Genomic DNA, 20,789 nt, shown 5'->3' with positions numbered 1-20,789 from the left:
ACAAAGAATATACAACCCAAATCCCCACTTTGGCTCACTTTGTCTTATTTGATTAATTCTACCCAGAAGACATCAACTTTGGCCTACTTTAATGAAAGAAACTACTTGAATACTTTGAGAAATACTCCAGAGGGCTCCAAGTGAGGCCCGAATTAAATGCAAGAAACATCTTAAGACAAAGCAAATATTTTCATAAAGGCTTCGGCAGTTTTGGTTATCCAAGCTGTCTTAAGTACAGAGCAAATAATGTGGGCATTTCCAAAAACTCACTGCAGGCTTGGAACTCAGGGGCCTGCTGCCCAGAACTGCAGTCCCCGCCTCTGTCCGTCACCAAAGAACTTCTGTATAACAAGCTCTTTGGGGTCATTGGGGGCGGGGGAGAGGATTGTGTTCATCAGAGATTGTTCTGAATTATCTGGAATGTCACACATTCTCAATGGTCAGATTATAATGTTTACAACACTGAGGGGAGGGAATCTATAGATTAGTAGACCCAAATGCAATACAGTTTGGGCATATTTGTCTAGTATAAAGTCACCTATAATATTTCCAAAATTCTTTTTTAAAAAAGTTTGATTTTGCCAAAGGTTTTAAGCAAACACTATCATGGTATTTTTAAATGCCATTACCGTGCACTGTAAAATGTTATAGTAGTTAGAGCATCCTGTAACATTCTGGAAGTAAGAAGGGTCTGTTGTTAAGTCACCATCTAGTAGTTTATCCATCACCTAGATCAGAAGAGAGGGGAGAAAGAAAGAAGAACCACATCAGGGTGGGTAAAAATATACAGGCATTTGTCATTTCTTTTATTGAATGGCTTTTTCACTTGTGCACTGTTTCATCCCACAACCACTTATTGCACATCTCCTCTGGGCTAGACACTGTCCTAGACATGGGAGAAGCAGTGGCCATCAGGACAGATCCAAAGTCCTCCCTTCTGAAGCTTATATTCCAGAACGCATTTGATTTTGAAAAGAGTCAAAACTCATTTGCTGTCAAACCACTCAGGTGGGTGGTCAAGACCTGTGAGATCCAGCTTCTAATACAAACTGTTTCCCCAAGAGAACATTGTCATGTGAGAAAGACAACACAGGACCAGTGCTGGCCTGTGCACATCTTACAGAATCGTTATGATGCCCCAGGATTTTTCTAGAAAGCAGGAAAATTACCACGGGAGAAGTCCTGGGTGGGAATTGGGAAGGGGAGGCAATTCTAGCCCCAGACCTCCCACAATCTGTCATGTGGCTTTTGGCAATTGATTGCCCCCTCCGGGCCTCAGCAACCTCATCAGTGAATGTGGTGTGTGCGTGTGTGAGGAGAGATGCTCTCCGACGTCCCCTCCAGCTCTGGTGAACGGGATCATTGTAAAGGAGCAAAGCATCAAACAGGCTTCATTATTTCGGCCTGCGATGCTGACAGAGCTTTTCTCTTGGGTTTCAGGATTTCTTGCAATTTCTATGACCGATGTTGAAACACATTTGACCACTACTTACGGACTTTCCTAAGTATCATTTTATCTATTTCCCTTGAAAAAGCAACAGTCTTTATGTTTTAATTCTTCACTCAAGATATTGGACCATTGGCCAGAGAGACACTGCATTCCTTCCAGGGTTTGGGGTGTTTTCTTTGTTTGTTTCCTGATGAATCTGGGTTGGGAGAGACGCTACTTAACCTCATGCACCAGCTCCTCATTATCTCTGGATATACAAAATACTTGAACTTTTAAACAGGGTCACTGAATTCCGTAACTGCTAGTTCACTTCACGTACAACAAGCGTCTTTCTGCCTTCTTTATCCCTTTGGGCCTATGAAATATGCTTGTTCTTGACACTGCTTAATCCCTGTATGCTTCGCCAAAAACACATCAAATGTCTCACTTGCAGATCGGTCTCCCATGAGGTAAACTTTGATAGGAAGTCTAAATTCTAAAGGTTTAGTCCTTTTTGCGCTAACACAGCTGATAGCCCAAAACCAGCCTTGAAAATTCTGTCATTGTGGCCCTGGCCCGTGTGTCCAGTGGTTAGAGTGTTGGCCCACACACCGCAGGGTCCAGGGTTTGATTCCCAGTCAAGGGCATGTACCTCGGTTGCAGGTTCGATCCTTGGCCTGGGTGGGAGTGCATATGGGAGGCAACCAATGGATGTATCTTTCTCTCTCTCTCTTTCTCTCTCTCTCTCTCACACACACACAAATCAATGGGAAAAATATCCTCAGATGAGGATTTTAAAAAAAGAAAAAGAAAATACTGTTGTTATGAGTTGAAGAATGATCCTACATGTCCCCATGACGCTCCCTCCTCCTTCATATTTACAATCGCACAAGAAATTCTGAACCACATTCCGCGGCCATGGCAGGTGTCCTGATACAGAGAAAGGGGAGGTGGCTGGCATCCTGCTAGGGACTTCCTGAGCCCCTCCGGCTGCACAGCTGGCTGCTATCAGAATTCCTGGCAGGGGCAGGCACTGCCTGGGGGGTTCAGGTAGTGCCCTGGCACCCACGTGCAGACTGGAGCGTAACTTCATGTTACTCCCCTTCTCCCTAAGTGTGTCTGCCTCCTGCTTTGATCTGAACCAGCTGACCTGCAGCGCCTAGAAGTCTATTAATAGCAGGCCTCGGTCTTAACAACCACCGTGCCCTTAGCTAAACATCACAAATAGCTTCCGATAACAAAGATTCAAGTCCTCAGAACTGAACCTGGCCTCATTTACATGATGGCTCCGTCCTAAAGGTGGCAAAACCCCTGAGAAAGGCTGCTCACGCTTCATCTCCATCTACACTGGCAAACAACAAAACAAACCCCAACCTCCCATATCCTAACATTTCGTCTAGTCCAGTGGTCGGCAAACTGCGGCCCCTTGAGTGTGGCTCTTCCACAAAATACCACGTGCAGGCGCGCACGTACAGTGCGATTGAAACTTCGTGGCCACACTCAGGGGGCCAAAGAGCTGCATGTGGCTCGCGAGCCAGTTTGCCGACCACTGGTCTAGTCTCACATTTTAAATAACAACAACAAGGGTGAAGAATATAACCCCATTATTTGATTTTCAATTTCAATATTAGGGGAGCAATGCGCCAATATTTACAAATACCAAAGGCTCTTGGTAAAAGTCTCCAATCACTATACTTTATCATCTTTGTCCCTGGCACACATGACATTTGTTACACATGCTGGTCACTTCTTGGGCTGAAACCCTGTGTGTGGCTATCAGGGGGGTTAGAGGGTTCAGAACCAATGGTCCATGTTCCAGGCTGCCTGCCTCCATTCCTCACCCAGGGTGTGCCTTCAGGGCCTACGTGGTGTTTAAAGAAATCAAGACAGTCAATGAAAGACAGGATCTCAGGTGGAACATGGAGCCACAGGAAATTCAAAAAAACCCACACCATCCGCTTCTTCATCAGGAGCCCACTGTCTCCCTCCTGAGCTTGGATGGCATAACAGATACACCTTCTCTAACAACAACAAACAGCCTGAGCACCATGGTGCTTCCGGCACCCCCTCAGATGGTTCTCATTGCTCCGGCCACGTGGGCCCCAGGACTCACTTCAAAGGCTTGAAACCACTTCTCCTCCTTGATGTATTTCACGCACGTCTCGCTCAGCTTCTGGAAGTACTTTCTCTGCCTCTCATCCAACAAGCCAATTTGGTACAGGAATGACGCATAGCCCCCTATGATCTGAGGAGAAAAGAGACAAACACAAGAGCCACAGGGCATGGAAGAAGTTAGGGAAGCCCATGTGCTTAGTGAAATAGCCCTTTGTAATTTGTCCACCTTGGGCTAGAATTAGCCAAGCAAGACAATCTCACACACACACACACACACACACACACACACACACACACACCACATACCACACATCACACAGTACAAATACAAACACATACCACACATCAAACATATACAAACATACAACACATGCCGCACACATACACATACTGTACAAACACACACAAACATGCCCACACAATACACACATAACACACAACTTTACAAACACACACCACATAACACACAAACATATATATACAACATACATGTAACACACACACACACACACACATACACATACACACACACCCCTACACCTTAAAACATTTGGGGAAATTTAGAGGATTGAAATTATTAGACATCAACTGCACAACTGTATTTCTCTTTATCAGGTTTGATTTCTAAGGTAAGAGGAGCCTCCATCGAATTAAAGGGAGTTTATTCTCCTCAAGGAACAAAACGGAAAGGAAAAGCAGACACCTACTGATTCAGGATCGAAATAGGCATCTCCAATAGCGATTCCTTTCAGGTTGATCTTCACTGACAGGATGGGGTTGAGCATGTGGATATAGTGTGCGATGGCCGGCACGTACTTGCCTGCATAAGACTGAGAAGGGTAGATGTTAAAATGAACCATCAGAAATGTATGCTGATAAAATTACGTGTTTAAGCTCATTCAATAACAATCACAGCAGTATCTCCACCTGAGACACACCAAGAATTTCTTAGCCTCACATTGCAAATTCCGCAATAGCTGAGAGCACTGTCTCTTGCTCCTTTTGTCATCCCAAGTTGCACCCAGTACACGCAAGTCACAGACTAGGAGCACACAAAGATAATGCATGGACCTGGAATAAGTGAGCATTTTCATTTTCTTCCAAAACAGTAAAGAAAAATGGACCAGTGAACACAATTCTGGTCCATAGGACTTTTCTTACAAGAAAGTTCCATTAAAAGGTTTATTTAAAAAAAAAATCTCAAGGCCAGAATTAAGATCTCAATATCTGTATAATGACACAAGTTTTGACATCAGCATGTGCTAAAGGAAGAGGAAAAGGAAAATACTACTTATTGGCCACTAAAATTGTCACTTGAATGCTCTTCTGTATCCAACCTTTTCCAGTATAAGGTTCTTTTTCAGTTTCAAAATATTTTGTGGACACATACATAATAATAATGCTGCTTTTAAGAGTATGCTGAAAAGGCTACTATGAGTTCAGTAATAGTTTAAAACCAACTTGTATTTTTTTCCAAACGTTGCCTTCTTGACATTTCCACTTGCATGTTTAATATTAAACTTCATCTGTTCAAAATGCAGCTTCATCCCAAGCCCTCCTTGCAGCCTCCCTTTCCATTCACATGAACTCTGACCTTCTCACTGCTTAGGCCAAAAACTGATGCCATTCTTCAGCTCTCTGATGCCCCACGGAAGTCTATCATTGACATGTCTTCTCACACCCCTACTTCACCGCTTTGTTCCAGGTAGACCATCTCTCTCCTGGACTGTTGCAGTAGCCTCCTACCTGGCCCTGCTCTCACCCTTCCCCTTGTCCAGGCTACTGTCAGGACAGTGGTCTGGATAAAGCAGATCATGTCACGCCTCTGCTCAAACCCAAGGACTTCCCACTTCCCTCAGAGGAAGAGCAAAGGGTTTTTCCTGAGACATAAGGGCTGACATGATCTGGTCACTTCACTAACATTATCCCCTCCACCCTCGTGCTCATTCCTCTCCAGCCCGTGTGGGACCACAATCATCACTGTGATCCTCACTGCTCCTCCCCCGTGGCCTTTGCAGTAGCAGTTCCCGCCACCAGGAATGGTCTCCCAGATATATCCACATGCTTAACTCCCTTACTTCCTTCAGTGAGGCCTTCTAAGGGATGCCTTCCATGGCCACCCTGTCTAAAATTGTCACACCTCCTTTTTGCCTGGCTAGTGTTGCTCAGTGGTTGAGCATCAAGCTATGAACCAGGTCATGGTTTGATTCTGGCTCATGGCACATGCTGGGGCTGGGGGCTCGATCCCAATAGGGGGCATGCAGAAGACAGCTGATTGATGATTCTCTCTCATCATTGATGTTTCTCTCTCTCTTTCATTCTCCCTTCCTCTCTGAAATCAATATATCTGAATATATATATATATATATTTGTCACACCTTTTTTTTTCCTTTTCTAGTCCCCTTCTCTCCTTTTTGATCTTATTCCTTATCACTCGCTAACACTCTTTTACTTATTTATCTTGAATTGTTATTCCCCCACCCAGACTAAATAAAAGATCAGTGAATACAGGGATATCGGTCTGCTTGTTTCTCAGTGTATCCCCTGGGCCTGCTGCTGTTTATTTATTAGTGCTCAATAAACAGTTGTTGAAAGAATCTTGAATTAACCTAATGCATTTGAAGAACAGCAATGCATATATGTTCACAGTAGACTAGAGGCATTATGTGGGTACATCTGAGTCTGCAGACCCTTCACAACATTTCCAAGGCTCTCTGAGGGACGGTAGTTCAAAGACTGGGTGCTCTCATTTCAGACCATAATCATATGCTGGACATAGCACTGTTCCCATTGCAAAATGTGGACACTGAGGCTCAGAGGGGTTGACTGCTGTCCCGTTATAAAACCTGGCAATAAAACACCTCTCCTCCTGAGAGGGAAGGGTATGTATTTTAACTTGTAAACAGGTAGTGATGACAAACGTAGGCTAAAGCAGCCAGAATTTTAGGGCACCTCCCCGCTTGTGACCATCATGAGTATCTGGGATACATCCAGGCAGGAAATTAAGAACAAACACCCACTCCATTTCTGAGCATCTTTTAAAAACTAGGCTTTTCCACTTACTTTAATTTAAGCCAAATAAGGTTAACCTTATCTTCCTATATTTTAGAATGATGGAAACAAGGGCCTGTGCATTGCCGTCACATGCCTGGCTGGAATTCTATCCAGGCTTGGCTGCCTCCACGCCCCCCATTTCTCACATCAAATCATCTTTCAGGCCACGGGCCTGGAATAGATTATGGGTCTCTGGTCCCCCAAGTGGGGGCTCAACCTTGGGTTTATCCACGACATGCCTGCTAAGCTGGCCACTGCTGGAAAACGAGAAGTGAGGTGGGTAGTTCTGTAACAACGTCCAAAACGGATTCCTCAATGTTCAGTCACATTTGCTAACCTAACCATGATGGTGTCTACCTCGCTTTTCCTTCCTAATGACTATCCCACACTTCCCTGCCCGTGTCAGTGTGACAAATCCTTCACTGCCGTCCCCATTAATCATCCCACTGGCGGAGTGACTCCGGCTGTCACACAGAAGACAATTACAGGATCGTTTTATGGAAAACAGACTGGAACAGTATAGTGAAATTGCAATTATTTTGGCTCTCCTGTTGACACATGTTTCTTCTTTTTATTTATTTTTTTACAAGATAAGACTTGTTTATTCTTCCTCAAATATTTATTTCTCAATTTAACGATTCTCTGATCACCATGAGCCCACAAAAAGGCAACCAGACCGTAAATCCTGTTTTATTTTGCCCAGTGTTCCCTTTTCTGGATATATATATGTTTTAAATAGAACAGAACCCCTTATTTGGGAGGGAGAATTTAGGTATGGCTGTCTGCTGGATCAGAGGCAGGCTAAATAGCCCCTTAGGACTTGTACTTGGGATCCTGTGATTTTATGAACTCTTGCTTCTTTTGTTCTGAGTTCTGCCCGTTACAAGGACAAAGGCAACAAACCGGCACAGCGACCAGCCCTGCGGTTTCTCTGATCTCTCGCTGGCGTTCACCAATGTGGGCAGCAGCTGGCCACGGGGGCTCCTGAAGTCTGTGAATTCACACTAACCTTCCACCACTGGGTTAGACCCCGGCCTCATAAAGGCTCAGAACAGCATCAAAGCGATGATAAAAGGAAAGCAGAAAGGCGAGACCAGAAAGTATCTGGGCACATATTAGTGTAGAACTCAGCAGTGACCTTCAGATGGGGAACTCAGCCACAGAAACATATGTACTTGACACAATAATTCAAAGGAGGCTGGCCATCAACACATCAGGATCTTCATCTGCCCTTCGTATTCCTTTCTGATATTGAAAGACGTCTCAAGGTGTGATTCCCAGCACAGTTCTTGGGGAGCTCATAGAGCTCACCTCTGACAAGGACCAGAGGTACCGGGGTGTGTCTGCATCTGCTGGTATTGGCTGGAACTTAAAGCAGCAGTGAGCCCCCAGTCTCCCTTGTTACATCAGCAGGATCTCAGCATCCAGCTCTGTCTTTTATGTCCCCCAGGAGAGAACAAGGTCTCCACAGCACCAGGGAGCAGTGGTTTTGAATCTTGGTCTGCGATCTTTCTGAGTTCTTAAATGATGTTTGGAACAGCCTAATGGAAATCACATTAAGAGCACATTGTACTTGTAAAAATAGTCTGGGGAGAATGTAATGCTTGGTTAATTATCCAGATGTGTAAAAGCACAATGAAATTGGGCTTTAAAAAAACTTGTAACTGTGTATTCCGTCTGAATCTCTCCCTTCTTACATGTTTCAACAATATTCGTAGCAGACTTACAATATCCCTGCACCCGGTGACTTTTAAGGGAGGAAAAAATATTTCATATCTAAAATCAAGCTTTAATCAGCTCCTCCTGAAGAAAAAAAAAATCGTGTCAGAGAATAATACTATAATGGAAACAATGTCCTCTTACAGAAATTTCACATGTGTTAGCAGTTACTATTGTTTAAGCTTCTCTCAGTGGTCTACATTTCTTACTCAAGTTCAGTTGTAAAAAAAAAAAATGCAGTTAATACGTTTTCATTCTCTGCCTTGCTTTTAAGTATGCATTTTATGGTGAAGCATGCAACTTTATGGGTGATAATGAGCAATGGCCTTTGAAATGAGACACACTGCAACCCAGACACACACAGTGTCACTGTCCACAGCCCCTACTTCCTACCCTCTGCTTGGCCAGTGGAAAAGGGGGAGCTTTCAACCTCAGCCCTGATATGTTGAGGAAGGTCAGGGTCATTCTACACCCTTCTGCCTGTTCCACACCCACACCCCCACACCCCCAGGCACTCCAGCTGAAATGAAAGTCTCTTTGAAGAAGTCCCTTGGGGATGATAAGAACTTCTCCATGTCCCCAGTAGGAGACAAGGTGGGCTGCCCTTCTAGAGAGAGTCACACCAGTGCCATGTCCTCTAGCTGTCCCCAAACACAGACTATGGTGGAGCCACACCCACTCATGGGGATGATCAGAGGGAATAAGGGAATATGCCTTGAAGAGAATTGTATACACAGATTGCAAACCACAAAACCTAATGGAGTAACACAGGAAGCAGCGGCCAAGAGGACAGGATTAAGCAAGGGCGACCTTGACTTCATCCAGCCTTGGGGTAGAATCTAATTTCACGGGACCATTATTTTCTCTGAGGAGAGAAGAGGTGGGGCCTTAAAAGGGCCACTTCAGAAAATTAATGAATGGGGAAAGCTGAAACTTCAGTATTGTGGTAATCTCTACAACTTCCTAGACATTTCTAGACCATGCGTCATCCAATTTCATGACCGCACTGCTGCAATTAAAAGAAAAAACATGGCTTCTAACAAGGATATGACTTTATCTAAACATCTATTGCTCTGGAACATGAGCTTGAAAAGGAGCTCAGAATCTATAGGAGTAGGCATAAGACAAACATTTTGATCTGTATCCAACTTTTAACTACATAAATTTATGCAAAAAGATGTGCTGCCTTCCAAATGATATATTCTTATTTCATACTAGAGGCATGATGCACGAAATTCGTGCAAGAGTAGGCCTTTCTTTCCCTGGCTGCCGGCACGGGCTTCCCTCTGGCACCCAGGACCCTTGCTGGCTTCCCTCCAGCCACCGGCAGGCACTCGCAGCCCCGGCTTCATCAGGAAGGACATCCGATCTAATTAGCATATTATGCTTTTATTATTATAGATTGAGAGGATGCTTCTTTTCATTCTGTTTTCTTTTTAAATTGATTTCACAGAGGAAGGGAGAGGGAGAGAGAGAGAGAAATATCAATGATGAGAGAGAATCATTGATTGGCTGCCTCCTACATGCCCCTTCCTGGGGATCCAGCTCACAACCCCAGGCCTGTGCCCTGACCAGGGAATTGAACAGTGACCTCCTGGTTCATAGGTCAAGGCTAAACCACTGAGCCACACTGGCTGGGCAAGAGGATGCTTCTTAAAAAAAAAAAATCCGCCGAACCGGTTTGGCTCCGTGAATAGAGCGTCGGCCTGCAGACTCAAGGGTCCCAGGTTCGATTCCGGTCAGGGCATGTAATCAATGACAACAAGCATAGGTGAAAAAGATTCACCTGCCCTCCCCTTCCCCTGCAAGTCATCTTGTGTCGGTTTTGCAGAAACCCAGCTTGCAGCCAGGTGACTCAACCAGATGAATAAATCCTTATGTTTAAAGAGACCACAGATAATTTGACTTTTAAACAAAGAGTATGAACATCAGGCCACAGTCAACAAATTGAGGCCTTTGTTTGCTAAGCACAGATAAAATCAGAAGGTTGAAGCTGCATAATAGATAAAACTTAGCATTTCCTGTCTCCACCATCGAATCAAGCACTATCTGTGTGGCAGCACGGTGGGCAACCTCAAACAAAGCTTATAATGACTTCCGATTTACTCATCTTCTTTTCTATGGAACTAAGGAATCAGTAAACATGCATTGATTCCACTCAGATATGCTGCTATCCAAACGCCTCCGGCCTAATTTGCAAACAGTTCCATATGTTCCTGTTCAGTTTTTCAGGTTGCAGTTTAAAGTTTAACTTTTCTAATATTAAATGCATTAAATAGTCACCAATCCATTCCCAATTCTAAAAGAAAATACTGGCAAGTCAGATGAACATAACTGAAAAGAGACATTTGTCATGAGCCTCAGAGTTAAAGCAGCTTGAATGTTATCTAATAAAATGTAGCAAGTTCCAAGCTTTTGGAAATAATTGCATTCTGAGGACGTCAAGCCTTTACATCACTTGAAACTTCCATTTACTCCATAAAACTTTGTGATCAAAGCCAAGTCTTTATGATTAAAACTAAGTCTTGGCCAGAAAGACAGACACATCCAAGAAGCTATGTCTCTTCCATTTGTGTTAGGTTGAAAGATTCTGTACAAAATATGGAAAGGACATTTGACTCCCTTCTACAGAAAGTGGGTCTGTTTTATGGGAAGAGGCAGGTCCCAAAGAGGCAGGTCCCAGTTTTGGAGAGAGAGCACTCAGGCCCCAGATTGCATCTCCACAAGCAGGGTAACAATCTTTAGCCAGCTCTGGAGTCTGGCTGGGAGACCTTTGTAAGGCCTACCTAACCTCTCTGAGCCTTAGTCATCTCATCTGTAAAATGAGAATGACAATAACAGTGTCAGCTTCATAAGGTAGCTGTGAGGATGAAGCAAGGTAATCCATGAAACAGTGCTTAGCATTATGCCTGTCGTATGATCCACTCTCAATAAATATCCTCAAATAATCCTACAAATAAAACAAGTGAACCCTTGAAGGCCCCCTTCTAGCTACCATATTCAACGATCACAGCCTGAGCTGATGGGAGAATGGTGTAGGCCTACATAGAATGAGGACAGGCCCACTGCTAGAATAGTTCTCCCATCCCACACACGTTAGATGTCACCCCACAACTGTATGTCCCTGCTTGAAATTCCCCATTACAAATATCTTTTTATGGCCTAGGCTCTGTACTCTAGTCCAGCGGTCACCAACTGGTGGTCTGCGAACCCCTGGTGGTCCGTGAGGTCTGAAAGGTTGGTGACCACTGCTCTAGTCAAATACAAGCCTCTTGGGAATAAGTTTGATTTTTCAGATCCTCTCTAATGGATAGTGAGCTGATAACAAGTCAGAATGGAGGAGAGAAACGATAAATCATGATGGAGATGAAGGAAGTGTTGGAAAATAGAATCTCAGCACAATATAGCCAAGGAAAGGAAGGCTGAGAGTGAGTGGGGCATGGGATAGCCCTGGGAAATAAGGATGTAGGAAGGAGGGCCCCCAGGCCTGGAAAGTACAGGGAGAGAAGGGCCATGAAAGGGTGATGAAAGGAAGCTGGAGAGAAATACCACCGATATTTTCATTTCATCTAGTAACAGCCTTGGAAGAAGCCACTCTCTAACATTCATTAAGTAATGTGCTCAGGCCCGGCCGGCGTGGCTCAGTGGTTGAGCATCGACCTATGAACCAGGAGGTCACGGTTCAATTCCTGTCAGGGCACATGCCCGGGTTGCGGACTTGATCCCCAGTAGGAGTATGCAGGATGCCACACCAAACAATGTTTCTCTCTCATCATTGATGTTGCCATCTCTCTCTGAAATCAATAAAAATACATTAAAAAAAAGTAATGTGCTCAGTATTATATGAAACAAATTAAACAAACATGGCTCGGGCCTACAGGGAGCCTACCCCTCCTGCTACTCCCAACCCAGTGAACCATGATGCTTTCAATCAAGGTTGTCAGACTCCCTGATGCCAGCAGGACTTCGCTCATGCAAATGAAGATAAAGTATCCTATTAAGCTCACTAATTTTTAAATAGCTTCCAAGTTTTGCCTTTATTGGGCCCTGAAATCAGCCAAGGTTGCAAAACGGCTTCTAAGGAGCAGAGGCCCCTTCCGCTGATCGGAAGAGCAGCCAGAGTTTCCACCAGGCGCCCTGTGCCTTTGAAAGAGCTCCCATCCATCCACTCACTGCCGCTGCCATCGTAAGTGCTGGATCTTTCATGGGGTCGACAGAAAGCCACATGCTCCGAGGACAATGGAGGGCCGATTTGGTTTAAGGTCTCGCTGGGCCCGTGTTCCCTGGAGAGGAGGCTAAGTGGGCCTGCACCTCAAGAACAAGAGGCACCTCTCCAATAGTCGCTGGCTCAGAAAGAATAACACTTAGAAAGCAAGTTAATGATGTGAATTAAACGCAGCTTGTTTCTCCTCTTTGAAGTCCTTTTTTGTTCATGCCTGGAGGAGGGTGATTTACAGACACATTTTTCTCTCTTTAGAGCAAATTAATTCCAGTTGGTGTTCCGGGCAGACATGGAGAGAAAGCAGTCCTTCCTCATCGCGCTGACTGTGGGCCGCACTGAGCCTCCTGGTCTCGCCATGGTCCACACGCAGCGACAAGGAGCCTGGGGTTGCTTCCGACGCATCTGCTTTCGGAAATGTCTAGTATCCGCTTCTAAGCTGTACTGTCATCCCTTGATGAAGCAACCACTTCTTTTAAAGATGGTGTCAAGATGACAGGGGAGACAACGCCACATCCCCAACCAGGTGAGCAGAGCTTTCTAAACGCCCAGCTCCTGTCCACGTGCATTAAGCCATGTGCTTTGAAGGCTTAATATATTATGGCTCCAAATATATATATTAATGCAGCTTTTCAACATGAGTAGTAATAATAGTCATCATGTGTTGGGCACTCACCACAGCCAGTCACTCTGCTAAATATTTGAGGAGGATTATCTAATTAAACGCTCAAAACAACCCTATGCAGTAGGTACTATTATTGCTTCCAGACTTCCTTGCACCAAAGTTGGGGCACAAAACAGCTGCTCCAGACCCTTGGAGCGTCAGGCTACCCTCATCCACAGCACACGTAGGTCAAGGACATTTAGGTCCAGAACATTTGCACGGAGAAGCAGAAAACCCTCTCTAAGTTTACCTATTTATTTTTCAAGGACGATTCTACAAATTGAGTGGCATTAATTGTTCAATCTGCCTAAGACTGTGAGGAAATTAAGAGTTCAGAAGGAAAAAGAATTTCCTCTTCTTGAAATTTCTCCTTCTTCTTCTTCTTCTTCTTCTTCTTCTTCTTCTTCTTCTTCTTCTTCTTCTTCTTCTTCGTGGTGGTGGAGACAGGAAGGGTGGGTGGTATTATATTAAAACTGCAATGGCCCACAGATGCTTTAAGAGTACATGTGGTAACTACAGTTGGATTTCTGGTAAAGCGAACTACCCCTGGAGGTGATCTAGTTTACAAACCCACCCCTCTGATGGGAAGATGAGAAGCAGAAGGCTGCAGACAGTAAAGAATCATCCAGAGAGAGGCAAGGCCAGCAATGACTCCAGGGGCTCCTGCTTATTTACCGAGTGCCTTCCACTTCTCCACCCTGCCTTGAAACAGAAGACCAGATGGAGCAAACCAGACTGCAGAAACATAGCTTTCTAATGACAATAAACCATCCAGGCTTTATTTAGTGGTCTTCCTTCTAGGAGACGTGCCCCCAGATTTGACGTGTCCCGTGGAGCCCTTATGAAGATGCTGCCTGGCACTGCCTCTCTAGCCCAGATGCTGCCTGCCCTGGCTCACATCTCCCTTCATCACTTGGAAGGCACAGGCTTCCTTAAACATATCCGTCCTGGCAGCAAAGCGCGTAAAAATAAAATGGCCCTTTCCTACGCACATCGGAAATTACATGCGTGGGAACCACCAGGCGGACATGAAATAGACAAATTTTCCATCCGGAATTTGGCAGCTTTGCTGAAAGTTCAACCTCATAGTTAACAACATCCCCACATCATTGGCTCTTCTGTGGGCGGGGGAGACTGGGCATTCTCCAAGGTTGCTACCAAGAATGATGGGAGGGTCTCTTCCTGCCCTTTTCCCCAACCTGCCTTTGAAATAGGTTAAAAGGCAAGGAATAGCAGGGAATTATTGGTAGAGATCTCAAATAATCCCAACGGGGTAATTAGCTTATTAGCTTTAAAAAATAAGCAGTCAATGTCCTTTCCGAATGCCTTAGAAGAACGCAGGCGGAAGAGAAGGGAGCTCCCAGTTCCATTAACTAGCGATTCTCTTGGAAAACAAAGACTATTTTTCACTTGAGTCCCTTGGAGTGTACATCTGTGGTTTGTGCTGGCCCAGAATCCTTCCTGCCCTTCGTCAGGTATCATCACTTGGATCGTCCTGTGGAGACCACTCATCTCCCAGGCCCTGCAGTTCAGAGGGTGAGGGCCCCACTATGATCCCTCCCAGGGCTTTGGGGTGGGCCTCAGGTACCACTCTGGCCAGTTTAATATTTTATCCTCCAACGCCAGTTATTAGTTTTAGAATGGGCATGGGATCCAAATGGCTCATATGAGATTCAGGAATATGGGTGGAATTATTGGGAAAGAGAAGTTGAGCTGGTAGGCTATACCAGAGCTCTGGAGAGGGTGGAGGGGCAAGGGCATGGGTGGAAAGAACTTACCCGAGAATAAAACCAGTGAAGTGCAAAGCCAAGTGAATAGATCAAGAGAGAATGAAAGACAAGATCCCGATGACTATGTTTGAGCGCCCATTTCCAGCCATTCCTGATGTCAATCAACCCAGTCTGCCTTAAGCCACCTTGAATAGGGTTTCTGTCACTTGCAAGCAAAAGGGCCTTGAGTAATGTACCCCTATTCATCCTCCAAAATCCAGTTTAACTTTTGGCTCCTCTGTCTGGCCTTTTCTGATGATCCCATATTGAGAGGTAGCTATTTGCACTCTCCTGTGCTACTTGTCCTTATGGCTGCTTCTCTGATTGCACTTTTCATACTGTGTTGTGCTTAAATTGTTACTTTCAGATATAGGATGGAGTCAATGTCATAGTAATCATTAAATTTCCAACACTTATGCAATACCTCTGATATAGTAGATACTCAATATATGTGTGTTGTATTGCATTTGATTCTAACTACTCTTTCACTGCACCCTGCAATGATTTCCCAATACACTTAGAATGAAATTGAAACTCTACCATGGGCATCAGGTCCCCACATGACCTGCCGCCCTTCCCATCATGGCTCCGTCCTCAGTGGCTCTGTGCTTTCCCTTGAGCACAGCAAGCCTGTCCCCACCTCAGAGTGTTTGCATTTGCTATTCCTCCTTCCAGAAAAGCTTTTCTTCCAGGTACTACAGCCAACCCCACGACATCACTCAGGACTCACTCAATTGTCTCCTTACCAGAGAGTCTTTCTCTGACCACTTTATCCTAAGTAGTACCTCCATCACTCTCTAACCATAACCTTGTTTTTTCCTCCTCATGACATCTATCATTGCATGACTGCACAGTGCATATTTCTTTTTTATTTATTACTGTCTTCTCCTCTTAGGATGTATAAAGGCAGGATATTTTTTTTCTGTTTTGTTCACAACTAGCACCTAGAAATTTTTGTGGTCTCAAAATACTGGCTGCTACACATTTTTGAAATAACCTTAAATTTAAATGAATGGAAAAAGCAAATCCCAAAATTAAAACCAATATCTGCATGTGAACCTGTATATTCAATTGTAACATATCACCCTAAAAATAGAATCAATTCTTATAACTTTTAAACATAGTACTTTTTTAAAAAAAACCTGTGGCAACCTGTGGTGAAATAATAATCTAATGATAAAAATAATTATAGCAAAAATATTGACAGTAACTTGGAGGTTTCTTGTTGTAGTGGTACTGATGCAGCAATTGTGAAACCATTTTGCACATGTTGTAGGATTGAGCAAAAGAGTAAATACACTGATGCTGTTGGGAACCCTGGCCTTCAATGTGAAAAAAAGGGGCATACAAATACAGGATGCGGGGAGGGAAGAAGCTTGTGACGTTGAATTAGAATGATGGGATGACTTTGTACCATTTTGCCTCCTATCCCTGTCCATAGACCAAGTCTAGAAGAAATTGCATCCCAGTAGTAATGAGCACACTTAGTACTCGGGTCTTGGTTTCTAAATACCATTCCCCATAAAAAGGAACCAAGATTCCTTGAAGAAATGACTGGTTCCAGGGTTTGGGCAGGGAAAGCACAAGATAATCCTAGAAATATATTTGTGCCAAAAGCACAGACGTGCTCAAAGACTAATGGGGATCTGTCAAAAGAACATAGGAACCAGAGAGAGGGGCTCCCGCTGATCAAATGTGGGACAATGTGAGCATCAAAAGCAATAATGATAGCAAGAAATGTTAAAACATCAAACAGAAATTACAACCTATGAGCCCACAGTGATGTTTTAAAATGTAAAATATTTAAAAGAATAGGAGTGAAAGATCTCTTTAGAAGACTGACAGATGCTATCCGCTAATATATTTCAGTCCTCTTGGAAGACCACAAGAAACCATGACTTCAACTCACCTCTCCAGTGGCATAAAAGTCATTCTCTTGGTATTCAGGAAACAACTGGAAGAACTGGACTAGTGCACTGCAAAAAACAACAACCCAAAACAACAAGAAAAATCATATGGAGTTGGAAAGGCTTCATGCTACCCAATCCAAGCCTTGCACAATAGGTTTCACATTTAAGACAGGATACCATTATGGTGTAAGCTCCTGCAGGCATCGTTTTCAATGTCTCATGTGCATAACACTCCACACTTGATGGTTAGAAAATACTTGTGGTCTTACTTTGTGATACTTAGAAGTTGAGACAAGTGGACATCCACACTCTGGGCACGTTTGCAAATCTCTGGGTTACCAACTTGGATCATTTACCTTGAGCCAAGTGATCCAGGCTTTCACCTTTTACTTAGCACTTCTTGGAGGCAGTTCTGCAAACCTTGTGACCTCATTAACCCAGGTTTGTGGTGAGGTAATGGGAACCTCTAGCGCTTACCTCCCTCTCCCTGTGGGCAACCCTGAACATTTCTAATGGGCCTCCCAGAATTTCAGTGTTTTTAATAACAAAAACACAGAAAAGACGTGAAATGACGGCACTCTAAAGAAAATCACCGAAAGGCCACAGATATGGAAGGAAATGTACAATGGCCTCTAGGCTCCAAAAAATCATATTTACTAAAGAATGCCAAAGCCACATGGGTGAGTTATGCTGCAACAGGCTTAAACAGACTCAAGGAAACAAAACCGTGTGAAACTCAGACGCTCTATGACTGTTTTCACCCAGCTTGCAATGCCTGAGTAGCCAGGCAGGGATTTTGTTCCAGCTTCCTGCTGAGGGACTTAAAGCCATGAACCACCCAGGAAAGATGAAAGGCAGGACGCCCTGCAAAATCAGGAGGAGGAGGAAGTTCCCGGGTTACAGAGAGGCACAACTGGGTCATTACAATCACAATGATCCTGGCTATACTTACTTTTCAAAGGCTCCATAAAAATCCACCATTACACACTACCGTAGAGTTTCAGCGTATTTCTCTATTTATTATTTATAGAAACTAAATCTTGGAAGCTGCTTTATACAGCTTCCATATTAGTGCTGACAATAAGCTGCCTTTAGAGCACAGATGAAAATAGGAGTTGATCCTCCTTCTTTCCCTCTCTAACCTTTAGGCTAAAAGTGACGTCCCTTTCGCTCTTCCTGCTAATTGGGAAAAGGCAATACTAGATAATTTAATTTAGTAATTTCAATTTAGCCATATGCCTTAGGTTAAAGCTTGAAAATAGGAGTTGATCCTCCTCCTTTCCCTCTCTAACCTTTAGGCTAAAAGTGACGTCCCTTTCGCTCTTCCTGCTAATTGGGAAAAGGCAATACTAGATAATTTAATTTAGTAAATTTCAATTTAGCCATATGCCTTAGGTTAAAGCTTATTTGCCTGGAGAATTTGTTGTTGAGTTGTGAGGGTTGCCAGATTTAGCAAATAAAACTACAAGATGCCCAATTAAATTAGAATTTTAGATAAGCAACAAATAAGATTTTCGCCTAAGTGTGTCCCAAATATTGCATGGGACATACTTAGGTTAAAAAAGTATTAATTGTTTATCTAAAATTCAAATTTAACTGGGCATTCTGCCCTTTATCTGGCAATCTTAGTTGCTTCTAGCTCGAAGAATGCCAGGATTCTGTAGGTGAAGTGTCCAAAGCAAGGAAGGCCCGGCTTGAGGAAGTTATCATAGAGTTTTAACTTAACAGAGAGATCAGAAGAACAACAACAAAAAGGCTAATAATAGCAAGCCTTTGGTGGGTCTTTCTTAAATGGGAGTGAAAAATAAAAAAGGTAAATTTAGTGAGTTAGATTTACATATGGCATTTGCTCATTTAACTGTTTTACTCAAGGATTCTTCTTGTTACATGATGGTTTGCCTAAAAATATAATCTAGAATTATGGCCACATAAAATTCCAAATTTTAGAAGCGGAATCGCAAAAATATGTAATACATAATGTACACACGTGCGTGTATGTGTGTGTGTGTATACACGTGCGCGCACTCACTCCATGCATGTGTTTAGGCACCAGGAAACATGCCTCTTCCAGGCGATTCTACTTGGCAACCTTGCTGGCTTTGAGCCAAGACCTTCTCTAATAATTAGAATTTAAGTCAAAAGCTACCAGGTGGTGGAAAGGTGCATGGAAAGACAACAGGAAGAGACAGAGCTTGTAAGAGAGAATGACTAGCAGAAAATACTCCTCGGACCCAAAAAGGGAAGATGAGTTCGGCTCCGAGAAGGTATGTGAAAATGACAATGCCCGAGAGACCGAAGACAGCACTGGGACTGGTCAGGTCTGACGGTGTCAGAGGCACAATAAATACAAGACGTTCAGGAGGATTGAGATAAAAATAATCTAAGTAAAAGCTCCATAATAGCACACGCCAAACAAGGAGCATCTTTAGTCACTGACACTTTCACAAAACAGGCTGAGCAGGAAGAATCCTGGTGGTTTTGTGCTGTTGCCACAGATGGGGCCCACCCTCTTCGTCCATTCCTTCCACCTCTGGAGCGGCTGGGCCATGATCTCCTCCAACCTGTGAGGACCGGGCCACGTTCTCATTGAACACATGACTATCTCATAGTCACACTGTGTGAGGCTTTGTGTAGCCACAGACATCATTTCCCATGCACTCCGGCATGTGGAGTAGAATGGTAGTACCATTTCCATTTGACTGTGAGTAAGTAGCATGGGGCGCATCGTGAGAGCAGGGGCTGTGGGCTTGCTGACTCTGCGGCCCCAGCACCAGGAACGGGCCATCGGTCAATAGCGGTAGAAGGAGATGGGCACCAGTTGGTATACTCCCAGTCAAAGGTAGTCAAGTTCTTATTCTTTGGCACATTTATTTTATTTTCTAAACCAGAGAGGCATTGTGGCTCAATAGCACAATTCAAGTCCGAAGAAAAGAAACAAATGAGAAGAACATTTAAACATCTGGTAGTGAAAATGTTTCATTTCCAAACACACAGAAAAGCAGCCTGAATGTGAATGTCAGATGCCCCTTGAGGAGGCTTCTCCTTACAGCCGGGCACTAGTAATAGTCCAAAGAAATGGGATTTTCAGACGAAAGGTGGTTTTCAAAGGGAGAAGGAGAAAGGTTTACTTTCTAAACCTGCAGTAGCCCACTTACAGGTTTCAAAGTGACCTTTTTATGCCGACCGCCCATCTGGGGAGCAGGAGAGAAGAAACAAATAGTGTAAACTGGGGAGGGAACAGCTGAAGTCAGTTTTCTGCACGACCCTTGATTAGCTATTTTCCAGTTCTAAGAGCCTAAAGCGAAAAGAACTCAAACAGCTATAAACAATGCATGCTTTGAAATAGGTTCCCTTTACATGTCATGCAAGAGGAGATGTACCACATGTCCGCAGTAAATATCCACACGGAGGGTCAACTGGAAGCTGGGACCATCCTGGGGGGAGGGGAAGGAGAGACAGAAAAGGAATGGCAGGGTTGCAACCCCCTGGCTTAGAGGGGATTGATGTGTTTCTTTAATGCAGAACCTCCGCCCTCGGGGTGTTTGCTAGTTAAACAACTAAGCTGGTTTGGATTTAAACCAAAAGAGAGCCCACAGTCAGTACTAAATGAGAAAGACATGGAGCTTGAGTACACTTATAAGGACAGCGGGATTATGTCTGTGCAGGGGGGGTTGGGGGAATAAATCAGACCAAGGGGGAAGGGGCAGGGACCTCTGCCAGGATCTGCCCAACCTGCTCCCAGGATCCACTGTATCTGGAAACATAAGGGTGGGGTCCTATGCATTCCCCCCAGAAACTGAATGGAAGTGTTTAAATAATGGGACATGTGGCAAATGAAGTGTAGGAGACGACAGCCATATTCTTTTCTGGGTCAGAAAGCAGAGGAGAGAGTGATGTCTCTGGGAGAAAG

At 44.1% G+C, this 20,789-nt stretch overlaps 1 protein-coding gene across 1 annotated transcript in view; it reads right to left on the bottom strand.

Annotated features, from left to right (window-relative positions):
• CPVL (carboxypeptidase, vitellogenic-like) overlaps positions 1-20,789 on the bottom strand; it is a 101,968-nt gene that overhangs the window by 38,568 nt on the left and 42,611 nt on the right. The window contains exons 7-10 of the mRNA XM_014537000.1: positions 16,879-16,945; positions 4,252-4,374; positions 3,543-3,674; positions 630-728 (exon numbers count right to left, since the gene is read on the bottom strand). Coding sequence (XP_014392486.1) covers positions 630-728; positions 3,543-3,674; positions 4,252-4,374; positions 16,879-16,945 — 421 coding nt within the window. The remainder of the gene's footprint in view (positions 1-629; positions 729-3,542; positions 3,675-4,251; positions 4,375-16,878; positions 16,946-20,789) is intronic.

The sequence above is a fragment of the Myotis brandtii genome, unplaced genomic scaffold, assembly GCF_000412655.1.
Source record: "Myotis brandtii unplaced genomic scaffold, ASM41265v1 scaffold17, whole genome shotgun sequence".
NCBI classification, from domain to species: Eukaryota; Metazoa; Chordata; class Mammalia; order Chiroptera; family Vespertilionidae; genus Myotis; species Myotis brandtii.
This window is presented reverse-complemented; position numbering and strand designations above follow the sequence as displayed.